The 15,539-nt window shown below is 43.7% G+C and overlaps 2 protein-coding genes across 4 annotated transcripts in view; one reads left to right on the forward strand and one right to left on the reverse strand.

The window, feature by feature from the left end:
* Positions 1–338: 338 nt before the first annotated feature.
* Positions 339–5,469, reverse strand: LOC121551611. 2 transcript variants are annotated; one of them, XM_045211046.1, is made up of 3 exons: positions 5,191–5,469; positions 2,814–2,934; positions 339–2,579 (listed from the first exon to the last, which is right to left on the reverse strand). In XM_045211046.1, coding segments are annotated over exons 1-3 (378 nt in total). In that variant the 5' UTR covers positions 5,193–5,469; the 3' UTR covers positions 339–2,324. The 2 variants fall into 2 exon arrangements, with proteins under 2 accessions (XP_045066981.1, XP_041720247.2); XM_041864313.2 differs by lacking the exon at positions 5,191–5,469 and adding an exon at positions 3,029–3,317.
* A 476-nt stretch (positions 5,470–5,945) lies between these two features.
* LOC123482633 (protein HID1-like) overlaps positions 5,946–15,539 on the forward strand; it is a 41,370-nt gene continuing 31,776 nt past the window's right edge. Inside the window, exons 1-3 of one of the 2 annotated variants that reach the window (XM_045211021.1) lie at positions 5,946–6,050; positions 7,285–7,434; positions 14,389–14,559. In XM_045211021.1, coding sequence (XP_045066956.1) covers positions 5,985–6,050; positions 7,285–7,434; positions 14,389–14,559 — 387 coding nt within the window. In that variant the 5' untranslated portion in view covers positions 5,946–5,984. The remainder of the gene's footprint in view (positions 6,051–7,284; positions 7,435–14,388; positions 14,560–15,539) is intronic. The other variant, XM_045211022.1, reaches the window with a different exon arrangement.

Genomic DNA, 15,539 nt, shown 5'->3' on the forward strand with positions numbered 1-15,539 from the left:
CACACAGCCTTATGGTCAGTGCTTGAAATACCTGGATGTTTACAGAGACTGGATCATACCGCAACCATCCAGCTGGATCATGCCACAATCATCCAGCTGGATTCAGACTGGAGCATACCGCAACTATCCAGCTGAATTCAGACTGGATCATACCGCAACCATCCAGCTTGATTCAGACTGGATCATACCACAGCCACCCAGCTGGATTCAGACTGGATCATACAGCAACCATCCAGCTGGATTCAAGTGGGTTTGTTTTGCAGCTAGGTCAGTTTTAGTGGCTTCAACCATACTGCTAACAAGTCAGGGCTGAGGGAATGTCTTCTTGATAAGACGTGTTTGGGTAGTAGAGCTGTGTGCAAAGCTCCTCCAAAAACCTTATCTTCTACAAGCAGGTCACAAAACAGAGGGTACAGTACATTTCTATACATGCTCAGTCAGATCCAAGGTCCCTTCTTCGTTACTGGGGTAGGTGAACATATTCCTGATTAAGTTGCACTATGAACCATGGTCCTGTTCAGTAGGGCACACTGTAGCAAAACGTTTTGAAATAAAAATGAAACAAGTTATTTTGATGGACAAAACCCTAGATAGTTACAGTGCATGTGGTTGTTAGCCCCCTGTAAAGTGTGGAAGCAAACAAATCCTCACTGTTATTGATTCACGTACAGTACACCTGCATACCGTAGCTTACATAGTGCAGATTTCATTCAGTATGTGACTCCATAGCCTACCCAAACCCAGTAACAGACCCAAACCCAGTAACCCTATACAGACACTAAACCCCAGTAACCCTATACAGACACTAAACCCCAGTAACCCTATACCGACACTAAACCCCAGTAACCCTATACCGACACTAAACCCCAGTAACCCTATACCGACACTAAACCCCAGTAACCCTATACCGACACTAAACCCCAGTAACCCTATAGACACTAAACCCCAGTAACCCCATACAGACACTAAACCCCAGTAACCCTATACCGACACTAAACCCCAGTAACCCTATACCGACACTAAACCCCAGTAACCCTATACCGACACTAAACCCCAGTAACCCTATACCGACACTAAACCCAGTAACCCTATACCGACACTAAACCCCAGTAACCCTATACCGACACTAAACCCCAGTAACCCTATACCGACACTAAACCCCAGTAACCCTATACAGACACTAAACCCCAGTAACCCTATACAGACACTAAACCCCAGTAACCCTATACCGACTCTAAACCCCAGTAACCCTATACCGACTCTAAACCCCAGTAACCCTATACAGACACTAAACCCCAGTAACCCTATACAGACACTAAACCCAGTAACCCTATACCGACACTAAACCCCAGTAACCCTATACAGACACTAAACCCCAGTAACCCTATACAGACACTAAACCCCAGTAACTCTATACAGACACTAAACCCCAGTAACCCTATACATACCAAAACCCCAGTAAACCTATACATAACCAAACCCCAGTAACCCTATACAGACACTAAGTCCACTAGACTAACCTTACAGAAGTATTGGGTTGTATTCCTGCAGCCCCTCCAATTTCCCTCTCAAACATCCATAAACTCACGTCGGACAACGAAAAACATGGATATATTGTCAAACATCACTCACTATGCAGAATGTAACCGAGACTGGTACTATGCAGCATGTAACCGAGACTGGTACTATGCAGCATGTAACCCAGACTGGTACTATGCAGCATGTAACCCAGACTGGTACTATGCAGCATGTAACCGAGACTGGTACTATGCAGCATGTAACCGAGACTGGTACTATGCAGCATGTAACCCAGACTGGTACTATGCAGCATGTAACCCAGACTGGTACTATGCAGCATGTAACCCAGACTGGTACTATGCAGCATGTAACCCAGACTGGTACTATGCAGCATGTAACCCAGACTGGTACTATGCAGCACGTAACCCAGACTGGTACTATGCAGCACGTAACCCAGACTGGTACTATGCAGCACGTAACCCAGACTGGTCCAGAACAACAAAGAGAGTCACAGGTCAGGATATTCCCAATGGGATCAAACAGTTATTATTGCCAACAATATGAACAGGTTTCTTTTTACATTCTAAATGGTTAGCCAAGTTTCAATACTACAGCAGGCTGGGACTAGCTAGTCTCCATCCAACGATATGCAGATAGCATAGAGCTGCTGCGATGTTATGGAAACTGGAGATGTAGAGGGATAGTACTGCTGAGTGAGTGATCCACCATGTAATGCTCTGGGCATGCCCAGGTTGTGGTCGGTCCTCTCCTGCCCCAGAGAAGCATGGCTGGAATGGGGGGAATCATCATGTGTCTCTGGGGTGGCCTCGGCACTGCAGACTCTCAAAGTGAGCCTCTCGCAGGATGCGGTTGATTTGGTGGTACGAGACCAGGTTAGTGGGGTCAGCTAGCTCTGAGGAGAGAGCTGAGCTGAGGGGACTGCATGGGCCAGGGGCGTAGGGTTGGGCCCCACTGAGGCTGTCCACGGCACACTGGCTACTGCTGCTGCTCCCCACCGCATGGTCCGGACTGCTGATCCCACTGCTCTCACTGTTGGACAACTGGATGAGGAGATGGTGGCATTCAAGCATTAGCAGAGACAGAGCTGACTGACTATCGTTTCCATTTTAGCAACACGTCTCAAGTGTAACAGCAGTAGGCCCAATGGCACTGTTAGTGAAAGTACAGGAAGGGAACTTATGCCTAAGAGTAGGCTGACACTAGGTGGGGACAGAGAGGGTGGTTCACATGATATTGAAAATGTAATGTCTCTTGTCATTGGTGCTCGTATGTACCTCCGAGTCCCATGCGTCCCGGCCCAGCTCAGGGAAGAGGGGGTTAGCTCCTCTGCTCGACCTTTTGGCCTTAGGCACCAGCTGGCCATTCTCCTCTTCCGCGCCACTTTGCTGGCGTTTCCTTATAAAAGGGGTTGAAAGACAAACACATTAGAATCTAAGATACATGCCAGACAGTGCAAGTTGCATGCAGATAAATAATGCAACGAACTCACCTGTTTTCAGTTAACATGTATTTGTATTGTCCTAATGACAGGCCTTGCAGCTGGTTACGTGTCATGGTCAATATAACTTTAGGCTGCAGTTACGAGTTGTTTTTCACCGTCACGGTTTCTTGCCTAGGCTACACGCAGTTTGATTCAAGCTACTAATTAGCGATCTAGCGAGTGTCCCACACAGTTGTTACAAGCCTGCTAAAATACATTTTGGTATTTTAAGTGCCATGAAACCAGCGTGTCGAAGATATACAGTGGGGAGAACAAGTATTTGATACACTGCCGATTTTGCAGGTTTTCCTACTTACAAAGCATGTAGAGGTCTGTAATTTTTATCATAGGTACACTTCAACTGTGAGGGACGGAATCTAAAACAAAAATCCAGAAAATCACATTGTATGATTTTTAAGTAATTAATTTGCCTTTTATTGCATGACATAAGTATTTGATACATAAGAAAAGCAGAACTTAATATTTGGTACAGAAACCTTTGTTTGCAATTACAGAGATCATACATTTCCTGTAGGTCTTGACCAGGTTTGCACACACTGCAGCAGGGATTTTGGCCCACTCCTCCATACAGACCTTCTCCAGATCCTTCAGGTTTCGGGGCTGTCGCTGGGCAATACGGACTTTCAGCTCCCTCCAAAGATTTTCTATTGGGTTCAGGTCTGGAGACTGGCTAGGCCACTCCAGGACCTTGAGATGCTTCTTACGGAGCCACGCCTTAGTTGCCCTGGCTGTGTGTTTCGGGTCGTTGTCATGCTGGAAGACCCAGCCACGACCCATCTTCAATGCTCTTACTGAGGGAAGGAGGTTGTTGGCCAAGATCTCGCGATACATGGCCTTATCCATCCTCCCCTCAATACGGTGCAGTCGTCCTGTCCCCTTTGCAGAAAAGCATCCCCAAAGAATGATGTTTCCACCTCCATGCTTCACGGTTGGGATGGTGTTCTTGGGGTTGTACTCATCCTTCTTCTTCCTCCAAACACGGCGAGTGGAGTTGAGACAAAATAGAGCTTTTTGGTCTAATCAGACCACATTACCTTCTCCCATTCCTCCTCTGGATCATCCAGATGGTCATTGGCAAACTTCAGACGGGCCTGGACATGCGCTGGCTCGAGCAGGGGGACCTTGCGTGCGCTGCAGGATTTTAATCCATGACGGCGTAGTGTGTTACTAATGGTTTTCTTTGAGACGGTGGTACCAGCTCTCTTCAGGTCATTGACCAGGTCCTGCCGTGTAGTTCTGGGCTGATCCCTCACCTTCCTCATGATCATTGATGCCCCCACGAGGAGAGATCTTGCATGGAGCCCCAGACCGAGGGTGATTGACTGTCATCTTGAACTTCTTCCATTTTCTAATAATTGCGCCAACAGTTGTTGCCTTCTCGCCAAGCTGCTTGCCTATTGTCCTGTAGCCCATCCCAGCCTTGTGCAGGTCTACAATTTTATCCCTGATGTCCTTACACAGCTCTCTGGTCTTGGCCATTGTGGAGAGGTTGGAGTCTGTTTGATTGAGTGTGTGGACAGGTGTCTTTTATACAGGTAACGAGTTCAAACAGGTGCAGTTAATACAGGTAATGAGTGGAGAACAGGAGGGCTTCTTAAAGAAAAACTAACAGGTCTGTGAGAGCCGGAATTCTTACTGGTTGGTAGGTGATCAAATATGTCATGCAATAAAATGCAAATTAATTACTTAAAAATCATACAATGTGATTTTCTGGATTTTTGTTTTAGATTCAGTCTCTCACAGTTGAAGTGTACCTATGATAAAAATTACAGACCGATGCTGTGCTTTGTAAGTAGGAAAACCTGCAAAATCGGCAGTGTATCAAATACTTGTTCTCCCCACTGTAACTAGCTAACTAACAAAGGAAAAACAGACGCTTGCTGACCTCACCCAAACATGACATTTAAACTGCTGTTTAGCTAGCAACTAGCAAACAGTCAAAGCAGCAAATCAATAATATGATAATGGTATAGTTGCTGTTTTCGAAGTCAAATCATGGCTAGCAAAATGACTGTTGACAGACTAACTAAGCTAGCAAGATGGTGATAGCTATCTAAAGTTAGCTAGTAAACGGACAATTGCAAGCAAGAGTTTAACCTTAACTAACATGTACAGTATAAACAATGTGAGAGAAAGAAACCCGTCCTTACATTAGAGCTTTGAAGCTCAACGTTGCAAGGACCCAAACTATGCTGTCTAACGTTAGCTTGCTAGCTAGCAACGTTAGCCTTCTCGAATCACTGACCAAAATGAGGTATCCTCGGCGTAGATTACTGTCTCACAGGTCAGATTCTCCTGCTAGACAATGCGCTTTGTAGTAAAGAAAGACAAATAAATTGCTTGAAAGCTACATTTCAACAATTTCACCGGTATCCACGCCCCAACATCTCTGTAGCTAGCTCCCTCACTACAAGCTGCAGTGACAACCTCTGCTGTTTACATGACACTGCGACTGCGCAGTAAAGACATAACGTTGGCAAGAGACACCACATGGTGTCGCTGTTTACTAAAGTACAGTCTCCAACCAGTACAGCCACTGATACAATGATTGAAACAATGTTACAATATCTTGTTGTTACAATTATGCATATTGTAACCAATTATATCAATATTTTAACAGTGATTTAAATCAAATAGATTGGATACAATAAAACCCCGCATTGTTGTATAATAAATTGTATTCCATTAATATATATATTTAAACAGATAACCCTAACATATTATGTTATTATACCGGGTAGAAGTGGGCCCTGTATAATATTTCTTACATTTTACCTTATGATAGGCCTATGCATAGTGATTATTGTACTCTGAAGAACCCGGAAGTTGAGAGCCCAGTCTAAGGCTAGCCAACCAGTGACGTAAAAAGCGGAGGAAAGAGGTGAACGAGATTAGTAAAATTTGACGGCATCAACAACGCTGTAGCACATAAAGGAATATCAAAATGGGTAACACCGACTCTAAACTGAACTTCAGGAAAGCAGTGATACAGCTGACAACCAAAACACAGGTCGGTACCTTTGAAATATTTATTATAGGCTAACGCTGAGAAATAGGAAAATATATAGGTATAAATAACGATGACAGAAAGAGCGCAATAGCTTGTTGTACATCACTAGGAAGAATAAGGGCTCTATTGGAAAACAAAAGATATGGGCTGCATATAGACCGTCGATTTGCAATGCATAGGCCTATATTGAGATATTTGTTTAAAAATGTATGTTTTTTCCCGCACGTCATGAAATGCTTGGCCTATTTGATCATGCGTTTTGTTAGGTTATAATCAAATCCCCCGCAATGATAGCAGAGACACGCTACCGTTTTAAATCCCTCATATGCATTATTCTGCCCCATTGTTATTCTGGGGGTTTTCTATTTTGCATTATGTGTCTGCATTATATGAAAAGTGGGCTCCTAAACCTATAGCATAGCCTAAACACCCCTTGTTCGCTGTCTAATAGACAGTGTCTATTCACAGTCTGCACGATCATAACTCCCTTCTGCAGTTCTTATCATCGGTGACATGAGAAACAGGCAGCGCAGTGTTTAGCCAAATAGAGTATTTGTTGTTTAAGATGTTTTATTTTTTATTTGGATTATTATAGATAACCGATAACACGTTGGCGTCCTTTCTCCTACCGCCCACAGATGTGGCAGGTGCACTGTTATGTGCAGAGATTAGAGCGAGACAGCTCATATTTCCTGTTGTTGTATAGACTAACAGCAATTAGGAGGAGATAGGTTGTTACATTGTCAACATGTTGCCCCATCTGCTAACATGTGTTGAGATGCAACCTAGTTATTAGAATGACGTTACACTATTCTGGCCCCGTGTAGCTCAGTTGGTAGAGCATGGCGCTTGCAACGCCAGGGTTGTGGGTTCGTTTCCCACGGGGGGCCACTATGAAAAAAATTTATGCACTCACTAACTGTAAGTCGCTCTGGATAAGAGCGTCTGCTAAATGACTAAAATGTAAAATGTTATGATATGTTTATTTCTATTATTCTAGCCCTCTTTATGTTATAGTGTCCTTATTGATATATTTGTTGATAATGAATGCATTTGTTGTGTGATTCGATATTCATTACATTACATTACCTTATTACTTTCTATGACACTGTTATACATGCTGTTTTTACACCGAATGTAATAGGTTATCATTAGTCAGATTGGAGCAACCTCAGACGAGCCCAATGGGTGATGGGAAACGTAGTCTAAAAGCAGATACATGCATTTCCCACAGCCAGTGGAGGCCACAGACGATGCCTTCTGGGACCAGTTCTGGGCCGACACTGCCACCACTGTGCAGGATGTTTTTGCCCTGGTGCCAGCCGCGGAGATCCGAGCTGTTCGGGAGGAGTCCCCCTCCAATCTGGCAACTCTCTGCTATAAGGTAGAATGATGATGATGAGGAGGAGGAGGAGGAGGAGGAGGAGTAGGATGTTATGGAAGTGGAACTGCACTGGGCTGCAGCAGATTGACCAGAAAGGTTTCCCAGACACAGATTAAGGCTATACTCATGGACTAAAAAGCTCTTTCAGTGGAGATTCTCCACAGATAATGTTTTTTAGTCCTGGACTAGGCTTAATCTGTCTGGGAAACCGGCCCAAAGTGTTCTGATACGCACTCTAAGGCTAAACCTATTTATTTTAGGTACTGGATGCAAGCTGTACTAACATCAAGTGCATTCCACAGAGATATTGTTATGAAACTTTGCAGCTTTTATTGAGTAGCTGGCTGGCTGGCAGAGGCGTCTGTCAGTGAGTCAGTGCCCGCTGCTCTTGGATGCAGGAAAGAAGCAAGGCATCCTCCCTTCCCGTCTCCGACTCCCTGCTTCCTTTATAAACTGCCTATCAGAAACAAAACAGACCTACTGTTGGGGCTGGGGTTCTCTAATGGAACAGGACAGACTGTTGGCGCTGTCCTGTTTCAAAATAGGCCAACATCACTGTCAATCCTGAATTCTTCACGTTTTACCGGTGAAACATCCAAACCGTATCTGCATGCCAATCATTTGATCAATCTCAATCAGTTTCATGGGAATATGCATTTAGATCTTATTGGATTACTGTTTTGTGAGTGAATTAAAGCAGATGATGTTAACAAACTCTACTGAACAAAAATATGAACGCAACATGTGAAGTGTTGGCCCCATGTTTCATGAGCTGAAATAAAAGATACCAAAAATTTTCCATACACACAAAAAGCTTATTTCTCTCACATTTTGAGCATTTTTACATTTTTGTCATTTAGCAGACGCTCTTATCCAGAGCGACTTACAGTTAGTGCATACAATTTTTCATACTGGCCCCCCGTGGGAATCAAACCCACAACCCTGGCGTTGCAAACGCCATGCTCTACCAACTGAGCTACATCCCTGCCGGCCATTCCCTCCCCTACCCTGGACCAATTGTGCGCCGCCCCATGGGTCTCCCGGTCGCGGCCGGCTACGACAGAGCCTGGATTCGAACCAGGATCTCTAGTGGCACAGCTAGCACTGCGATGCAGTGCCTTAGACCACTGCGCCACTCGGGAGCACACATTTGTTTACATCCCTGTTAGTGAGCATTTCTCCTTTGCCATGATAATCCATCCACCTGACAGGTGTGGCATATCAAGAAGCTGATTAAACAGCATGATCATTACACAGGCACACCTTGTGCTGGGGACAATAAAAGGCCATTCTAAAATGTGCAGTTTTGTCACAACACAATGCCACAGATGTCTCAAGTTTTGAGGGAGCGTGCAATTGGCATGCTGACTGCAGGAATGTTCACCAGAGCTGTTGCCAGATAATTGAATGTTCATTTCTCTACCATAAGCTGCCTCCAACATTGTTTTAGAGAATTTGGTAGTATGTCCAACCGGCCACATGTATGGCGTCGTGTGGTTGAGCGGTTTGCTGATGTCAACATTGTGATCAGAGTGCCCCATGGTGGCAGTGGGGTTATGGTATGGGCAAGCATAACCTACAGACAACGATCACAATTGCATTTTAACGATGGCAATTGGAATGCTCAGAGATACCGTGACGAGATCCTGAGGCCCATTGTCGTGCCATTAATCCGCCGCCATCACCTCATCTTTCAGCATGATAATGCACAGCCCCATGTCGTAAGGATCTGTACACAATTCCTGGATCCTGAAATGTCCCAGTTCTTCCATGGCCTGCATACTCACCAGACATGTCACCCATTGAGCATTTTTGGTATGCTCTGGATCGACGTGTCCAGTATTGACGTGTATGACAGCGTGTTCCAGTTCCCGACAATATCCAGCAACTTCGCACAGCCATTGAAGAGGAGTGGGACAACATTCCACAGGCCACAATCAACAGCCTGATCAACTCAATGCAAAGGAGCTGTGTCGCGCTACATGAGGCAAATGGTGGTCACACCAGATACTGACTGGTTTTCTGATCCACACTCCTATCCACACTCCTACCTTGTTTTTAAGGCATCTGTGACCAACAGATGCATATCTGTATTTCCAGTCATGTGAAATCCATAGATTAGGGCCTAATTCATTTATTTAATGTCACGAACGTTGAGAGATGGATTAGACCAAGGCACAGCGTGGAATGCATACATGTTTATTAAAACAATAAACACTGACAAAACAACAAAAGGCAACGAAACGTGACGTCGGAAGGCTATACACAAACAAGCCAAACACACCGAAACACAAACAAGATCCCACAACCCAGGCAGGAAAACTGGCTGCCTAAGTATGATCCCCAATCAGAGACAACGAGCGACAGCTGCCTCTGATTGGGAACCACACCCTGACCAAACTACCGAGAGAATAACAGTCTCACCAGGTCAGGGCGTGACATTTCAATTGATTGATTTCCTTATTTTAACTGTAACTCAGTAAAATCTTTGAAATTGTTACATGCTGCGTTTATATTTTTGTTCAGTATATTAGCCTTTATTGTATTTTGTTTCAATCAAAGCATACAGTGGCTTGCGAAAGTATTCACCCCCCTTGGCATTTTTCCTCTTTTGTTGCCTTACAACCTGGAATTAAAATTGATTCTTGGGTGGGGTATGGATCATTTGATTTACACAACATGCCTACCACTTTGAAGATGCAAAATATTTTTTATTGTGAAACAAACAAGAAATAAGACAAAAAAACAGAAAACTTGAGCGTGCATAACTATTCACCCCCCGAAGTCAATACTTTGTAGAGCCACCTTTTGCAGCAATTACAGCTGCAAGTCTCTTGGGGTATGTCTCTATAAGCTTGGCACATCTAGCCAATGGGATTTTTGCCCATTCTTCAAGGCAAAACTGCTCCAGCTCCAGCTCCTTCAAATTGGATGGGTTCCTCTGGTGTACAGCAATTGTTAAGTCATACCATAGATTCTCAATTGGATTGAGGTCTGGGCTTTGACTAGGCCATTCGAAGACATTTAAATGTTCCCCCTTAAACCACTCGAGTGTTGCTTTAGCAGTATGCTTAGGGTCATTGTCCTGCTGGAAAGGTGAACCTCCGTCCCAGTCTCAGATCTCTGGAAGACTGAAACAGGTTTCCCTAAAGAATTTCCCTGTATTTAGCGCCATCCATCACTCCTTCAATTCTGACCAGTTTCCCAGTCCCTGCCAATGAAAAACATCCCCACAGCATGATGCTGCCACCACCATGCTTCACTGTGGGGATGGTGTTCTCGGGGTGATGAGAAGTGTTGGGTTTGCACCAGACATAGCATTTTCCTTGATGGCCAAAAAGCTCAATTTTAGTCTCATCTGACCAGAGTACCTTCTTCCATATGTTTGGGGAGTCTCCCACATGCCTTTTGGCGAACACCAAACGTGTTTGCTTCTTTTTTTCTTTAAGCAATGGCTTTTTTCTGGCCACTCTTCCGTAAAGCCCAGCTCTGTGGAGTGTACGGCTTACAGTGGTCATATGGACAGATACTCCAATCTCCGCTGTGGAGCTTTGCAGCTCCTTCAGGGTTATCTTTGGTCTCTTTGTTGCCTCTCTGATTAATGCCCTCCTTGTCTCGTCCGTGAGTTTTGGTTGGCGGCCCTCTCTTGGCAGGTTTGTTCTGGTGCCTAATTCTTTAAATGTTGTAATAATGGATGTAATGGTGCTCCGTGGGATGTTCAAAGTTTCTGATGATATTTTTTTATAACCCAACCCTGATCTGTACTTCTCCACATCTTTGTCCCTGACCTGTTTGGAGAGCTCCTTGGTCTTCATGGTGCCGCTTGCTTGGTGGTGCCCCTTGCTTAGTGGTGTTGCAGACTCTGGGGCCTTTCAGAACAGGTGTATATATACTGAGGTCATGTGACAGATCATGTGACATTGGATTTTATTTAACTAATTATGTGACTTCTGAAGGTAATTGGTTGCACCAGATCTTTTTTAGGGGCTTCGTAGCAAAGGGGGTGAATACATACAGTGGGGAAAAAAAGTATTTAGTCAGCCACCAGTTGTGCAAGTTCTCCCACTTAAAAAGATGAGAGAGGCCTGTAATTTTCATAATAGGTACACGTCAACTATGACAGACAAATTGAGATTTTGTTTTCCAGAAAATCACATTGTAGGATTTGTAATGAATTTATTTGCAAATTATGGTGGAAAATAAGTATTTGGTCTCCTACAAACAAGCAAGATTTCTGGCTCTCACAGACCTGTAACTTTTCTTTAAGAGGCTCCTCTGTCCTCCACTCGTTACCTGTATTAATGGCACCTGTTTGAACTTGTTATCAGTATAAAAGACACCTGTCCACAACCTCAAACAGTCACACTCCAAACTCTACTATGGCCAAGACCAAAGAGCTGTCAAAGGACACCAGAAACAAAATTGTAGACCTGCACCAGGCTGGGAAGACTGAATCTGCAATAGGTAAGCAGCTTGGTTTGAAGAAATCAACTGTGGGAGCAATTATTAGGAAATGGAAGACAAACAAGACCACTGATAATCTCCCTCGATCTGGGGCTCCACGCAAGATCTCACCCAGTGGGGTCAAAATGATCACAAGAACGGTGAGCAAAAATCCCAGAACCACACGGGGGGACCTAGTGAATGACCTGCAGAGAGCTGGGACCAAAGTAACAAAGCCTACCATCAGTAACACACTACGCCGCCAGGGACTCAAATCCTGCAGTGCCAGACGTGTCCCCCTGCTTAAGCCAGTACATGTCCAGGCCCGTCTGAAGTTTGCTAGAGTGCATTTGGATGATCCAGAAGAGGATTGGGAGAATGTCATATGGTCAGATGAAACCAAAATATAACTTTTTGGTAAAAAGTCAACTCGTCGTGTTTGGAGGACAAAGAATGCTGAGTTGCATCCAAAGAACACCATACCTACTGTGAAGCATGGGGGTAGAAACATCATGCTTTGGGGCTGTTTTTCTGCAAAGCATAATGTTTCTACCCCCAGATTTACGACTGATCCGTGTAAAGGAAAGAATGAATGGAGCCATGTATCGTGAGATTTTGAGTGAAAACCTCCTTCCATCAGCAAGGGCATTGAAGGTGAAACGTGGCTGGGTCTTTCAGCATGACAATGATCCCAAACACACCGCCCGGGCAATGAAGGAGTGGCTTCGTAAGAAGCATTTCAAGGTCCTGGAGTGGCCTAGCCAGTCTCCAGATCTCAACCCCATAGAAAATCTTTGGAGGGAGTTGAAAGTCTGTGTTGCCCAGCGACAGCCCCAAAACATCACTGCTCTAGAGGAGATCTGCATGGAGGAATGGGCCAAAATACCAGCAACAGTGTGTGAAAACCTTGTGAAGACTTACAGAAAACGTTTGACCTGTTTCATTGCCAACAAAGGGTATATAACAAAGTATTGAGAAACTTTTGTTATTGAACAAATATTTATTTTCCACCATAATTTGCAAATAAATTCATTAAAAATCCTACAATGTGATTTTCAGGATTTCTTTTTCTCATTTTGTCTGTCATAGTTGACGTGTACCTATGATGAAAATTACAGGCCTCTCTCATCTGTTTAAGTGGGTGAACTTGCACAATTGGTGGCTGACTAAATACTTTTTTTCCCCACTGTATGCACGCACCACGTTTCCGTTATTCTTTTTTCACCAATTTGGACTATTTTTTGTATGTCCATTACATGAAATCCAAATAAAAATCCATTTAAATTACAGGTTGTAATGCAACAAAATAGGAAAAACTCCAAGGGGGATGAATACTTTTGCAAGGCACTGTATATCCTGCCTAGTGGCTCTGTTGAGTTTTGGCGCATTATACGTTTTTTTGACTATTCAGCTTCAGCTAACCATCCTAAAATGTCATTAGAAATGAGGAGGTGTTTTTGGTGTAACAGTAACGTTATACGCCTACTATACTGTACTATTATATTTGGTTCTGTTATATACAATTCTAATTAGTCATTATGTGATCTTGCAAGACATTGATTCAGCTTTATCTAACTTTACTAAACGAGCACCATTGTGAGAAGTGATAATCTTCTATTTGTATTAATAATAATAATAATAATAATAAAATAATAATAATAATAAGTGATGAGTAGGCAACAGATGTTGATGAGTGTTAATTTAAGCGATTGGAGCACCGTTTGTGGTGCTGAAAGGACAGCGCCAGAATCGCACAGTGATGTTAAAGAAGATGAACCAACTTGTGGTGCTGAAGGATAGCTGAAGGATTGGCTGAAGGATAGCTGAAGGATAGCTCTGCCATTCGGCCAGTTCAGGAACAAACAACAATAATGTGCAGTATAGTCTAATAGGCCTATGACTAAGTGGTATAGATATTTGTAGTTTATAGCTTCATGTAAATACAAATACATATAGATTAATATCATTGCACTTTGCGAGGGAAAGCTTTAGTTGTGAGTAGGCATTTAATTTGATTGTGTAGCTTACACTACGCTGTATCATAAATAAACTTTGATTTGATTAGCTTGAAAACATGGTTACAATATACCCTATTACAGAATAAAATAAAACAGAGAGGTGAACTATCAATTCATATAATTTATTTAGATAGATTAAATCATCAAATCAATTGAATATTAGTATGACTCAATGTACTGTACTAAACATTGCTGATGTGATTAATGTCATTTCTCTGTGTACTGTATCTGATCATGAGTGACTGTGTTTGCGTGCGTGCGTGCGTGTGTGCATGCGTGTCTGTGTCTGTGTAAGTCATTGCCAATATTTATAACGCCTAGGCCATCTCTCCCCCAGGCCATCTCTCCCCCAGGGCATCTTTCCCCCAGGCCATCTCTCCCCCAGGCTGTATTTATAACACCCAGGCCATCTCTCCCCCAGGCTGTATCAATAACACCCAGGCCAACTCTCCCTCAGGCTGTATTTATAACACCCAGGCCATCTCTCCCCCAGGCCGTAGAGAAGCTGGTGCAGGCAGCAGAGTCAGGATGCCCCTCGGAGAAGGAGAAACAGATCGTTCTGAACTGTAGTCGTATGTTGACCCGCATCCTGCCCTACATCTTTGAGGACCAAGACTGGAGGGGCTTCTTCTGGTCCACTGTGCCTGGTGCTGGAAGAGCTGGGGTGAGTGGAGGGGCTTCTTCTGGTCCACTGTGCCTGGTGCTGGAAGAGCTGTGGGGAGTGGGCGGTTGTTCTGGTCCACTGTGCCTGGTGCTTGAAGAGCTGGGCTGAGTGGGCGGCAGGTGTGTGTGAGTCAAAAAGAGGAGTATACTGTATGTAGAGTTGGCTAGGGTTTGAGATACACTTACAGTACAGATGTAAGATCTTAATTTGATCACCCTGTTGCAGAATAACTTTCTTGCAATGCAGGACATTTTAAACTTGTAATGTATTTGTCGTTTAAAAAGGCTTCTGAAGTTTGTAATTTCCACTTGGAAATTTCAGACTTAATTTTCCCATACGAAAAATCTATCAACCCCTACAGATATGTCCATTAATTATAATCCACATAATAATTTACATTCCCTGTTGCTGCAGGCTTATGTTCCTGCTGTAGCAAAGTTGCTCAAATGATAATCCCCTATGGCTGCAGATCAGTGTATGCAAACCTCTTATTGAGGATAACATCCACATAGCTGCTGCAAGCACCAGTGTTTTGTCCGATATTCGACAGATACTAGCCTGGTCCCAGATCTGTTTGTGCATTTGGTCATTTTTGGCTATGCAGCACAAACAGATCTGGGACCAGGCTAGACAGACTCTACCCACTCTTCCATTTTACAAACGCTTCATGGTAGATGGCAGTAAAAATACCAGCCTGTTCATTTGTAATCTCAACATGAATGAGTCTTAGATGTCTGTAGTCCCTGCACTGGAGCCAAGTGAGACTGGTGGATATGTGGGAGGAAATTGGCTTCTGTTGATTAAAAAAAAATGTAATACTCCATTCATCTCACTAATTAGTTTCCTCATTCCAGTAGATGGTATGTTTCACACATAGTACACTATGGTTGTGTTCATTTGGACACACAACGGAAAACGAAAGTAAACGTTTTTTATTGGACAAGTCTAAGTAGTCCCTGCCAGTTTTCTTCCATCTGCTG

This window comes from Coregonus clupeaformis, chromosome 35 (assembly GCF_020615455.1).
Source record: "Coregonus clupeaformis isolate EN_2021a chromosome 35, ASM2061545v1, whole genome shotgun sequence".
NCBI lineage: Eukaryota > Metazoa > Chordata > Actinopteri > Salmoniformes > Salmonidae > Coregonus > Coregonus clupeaformis.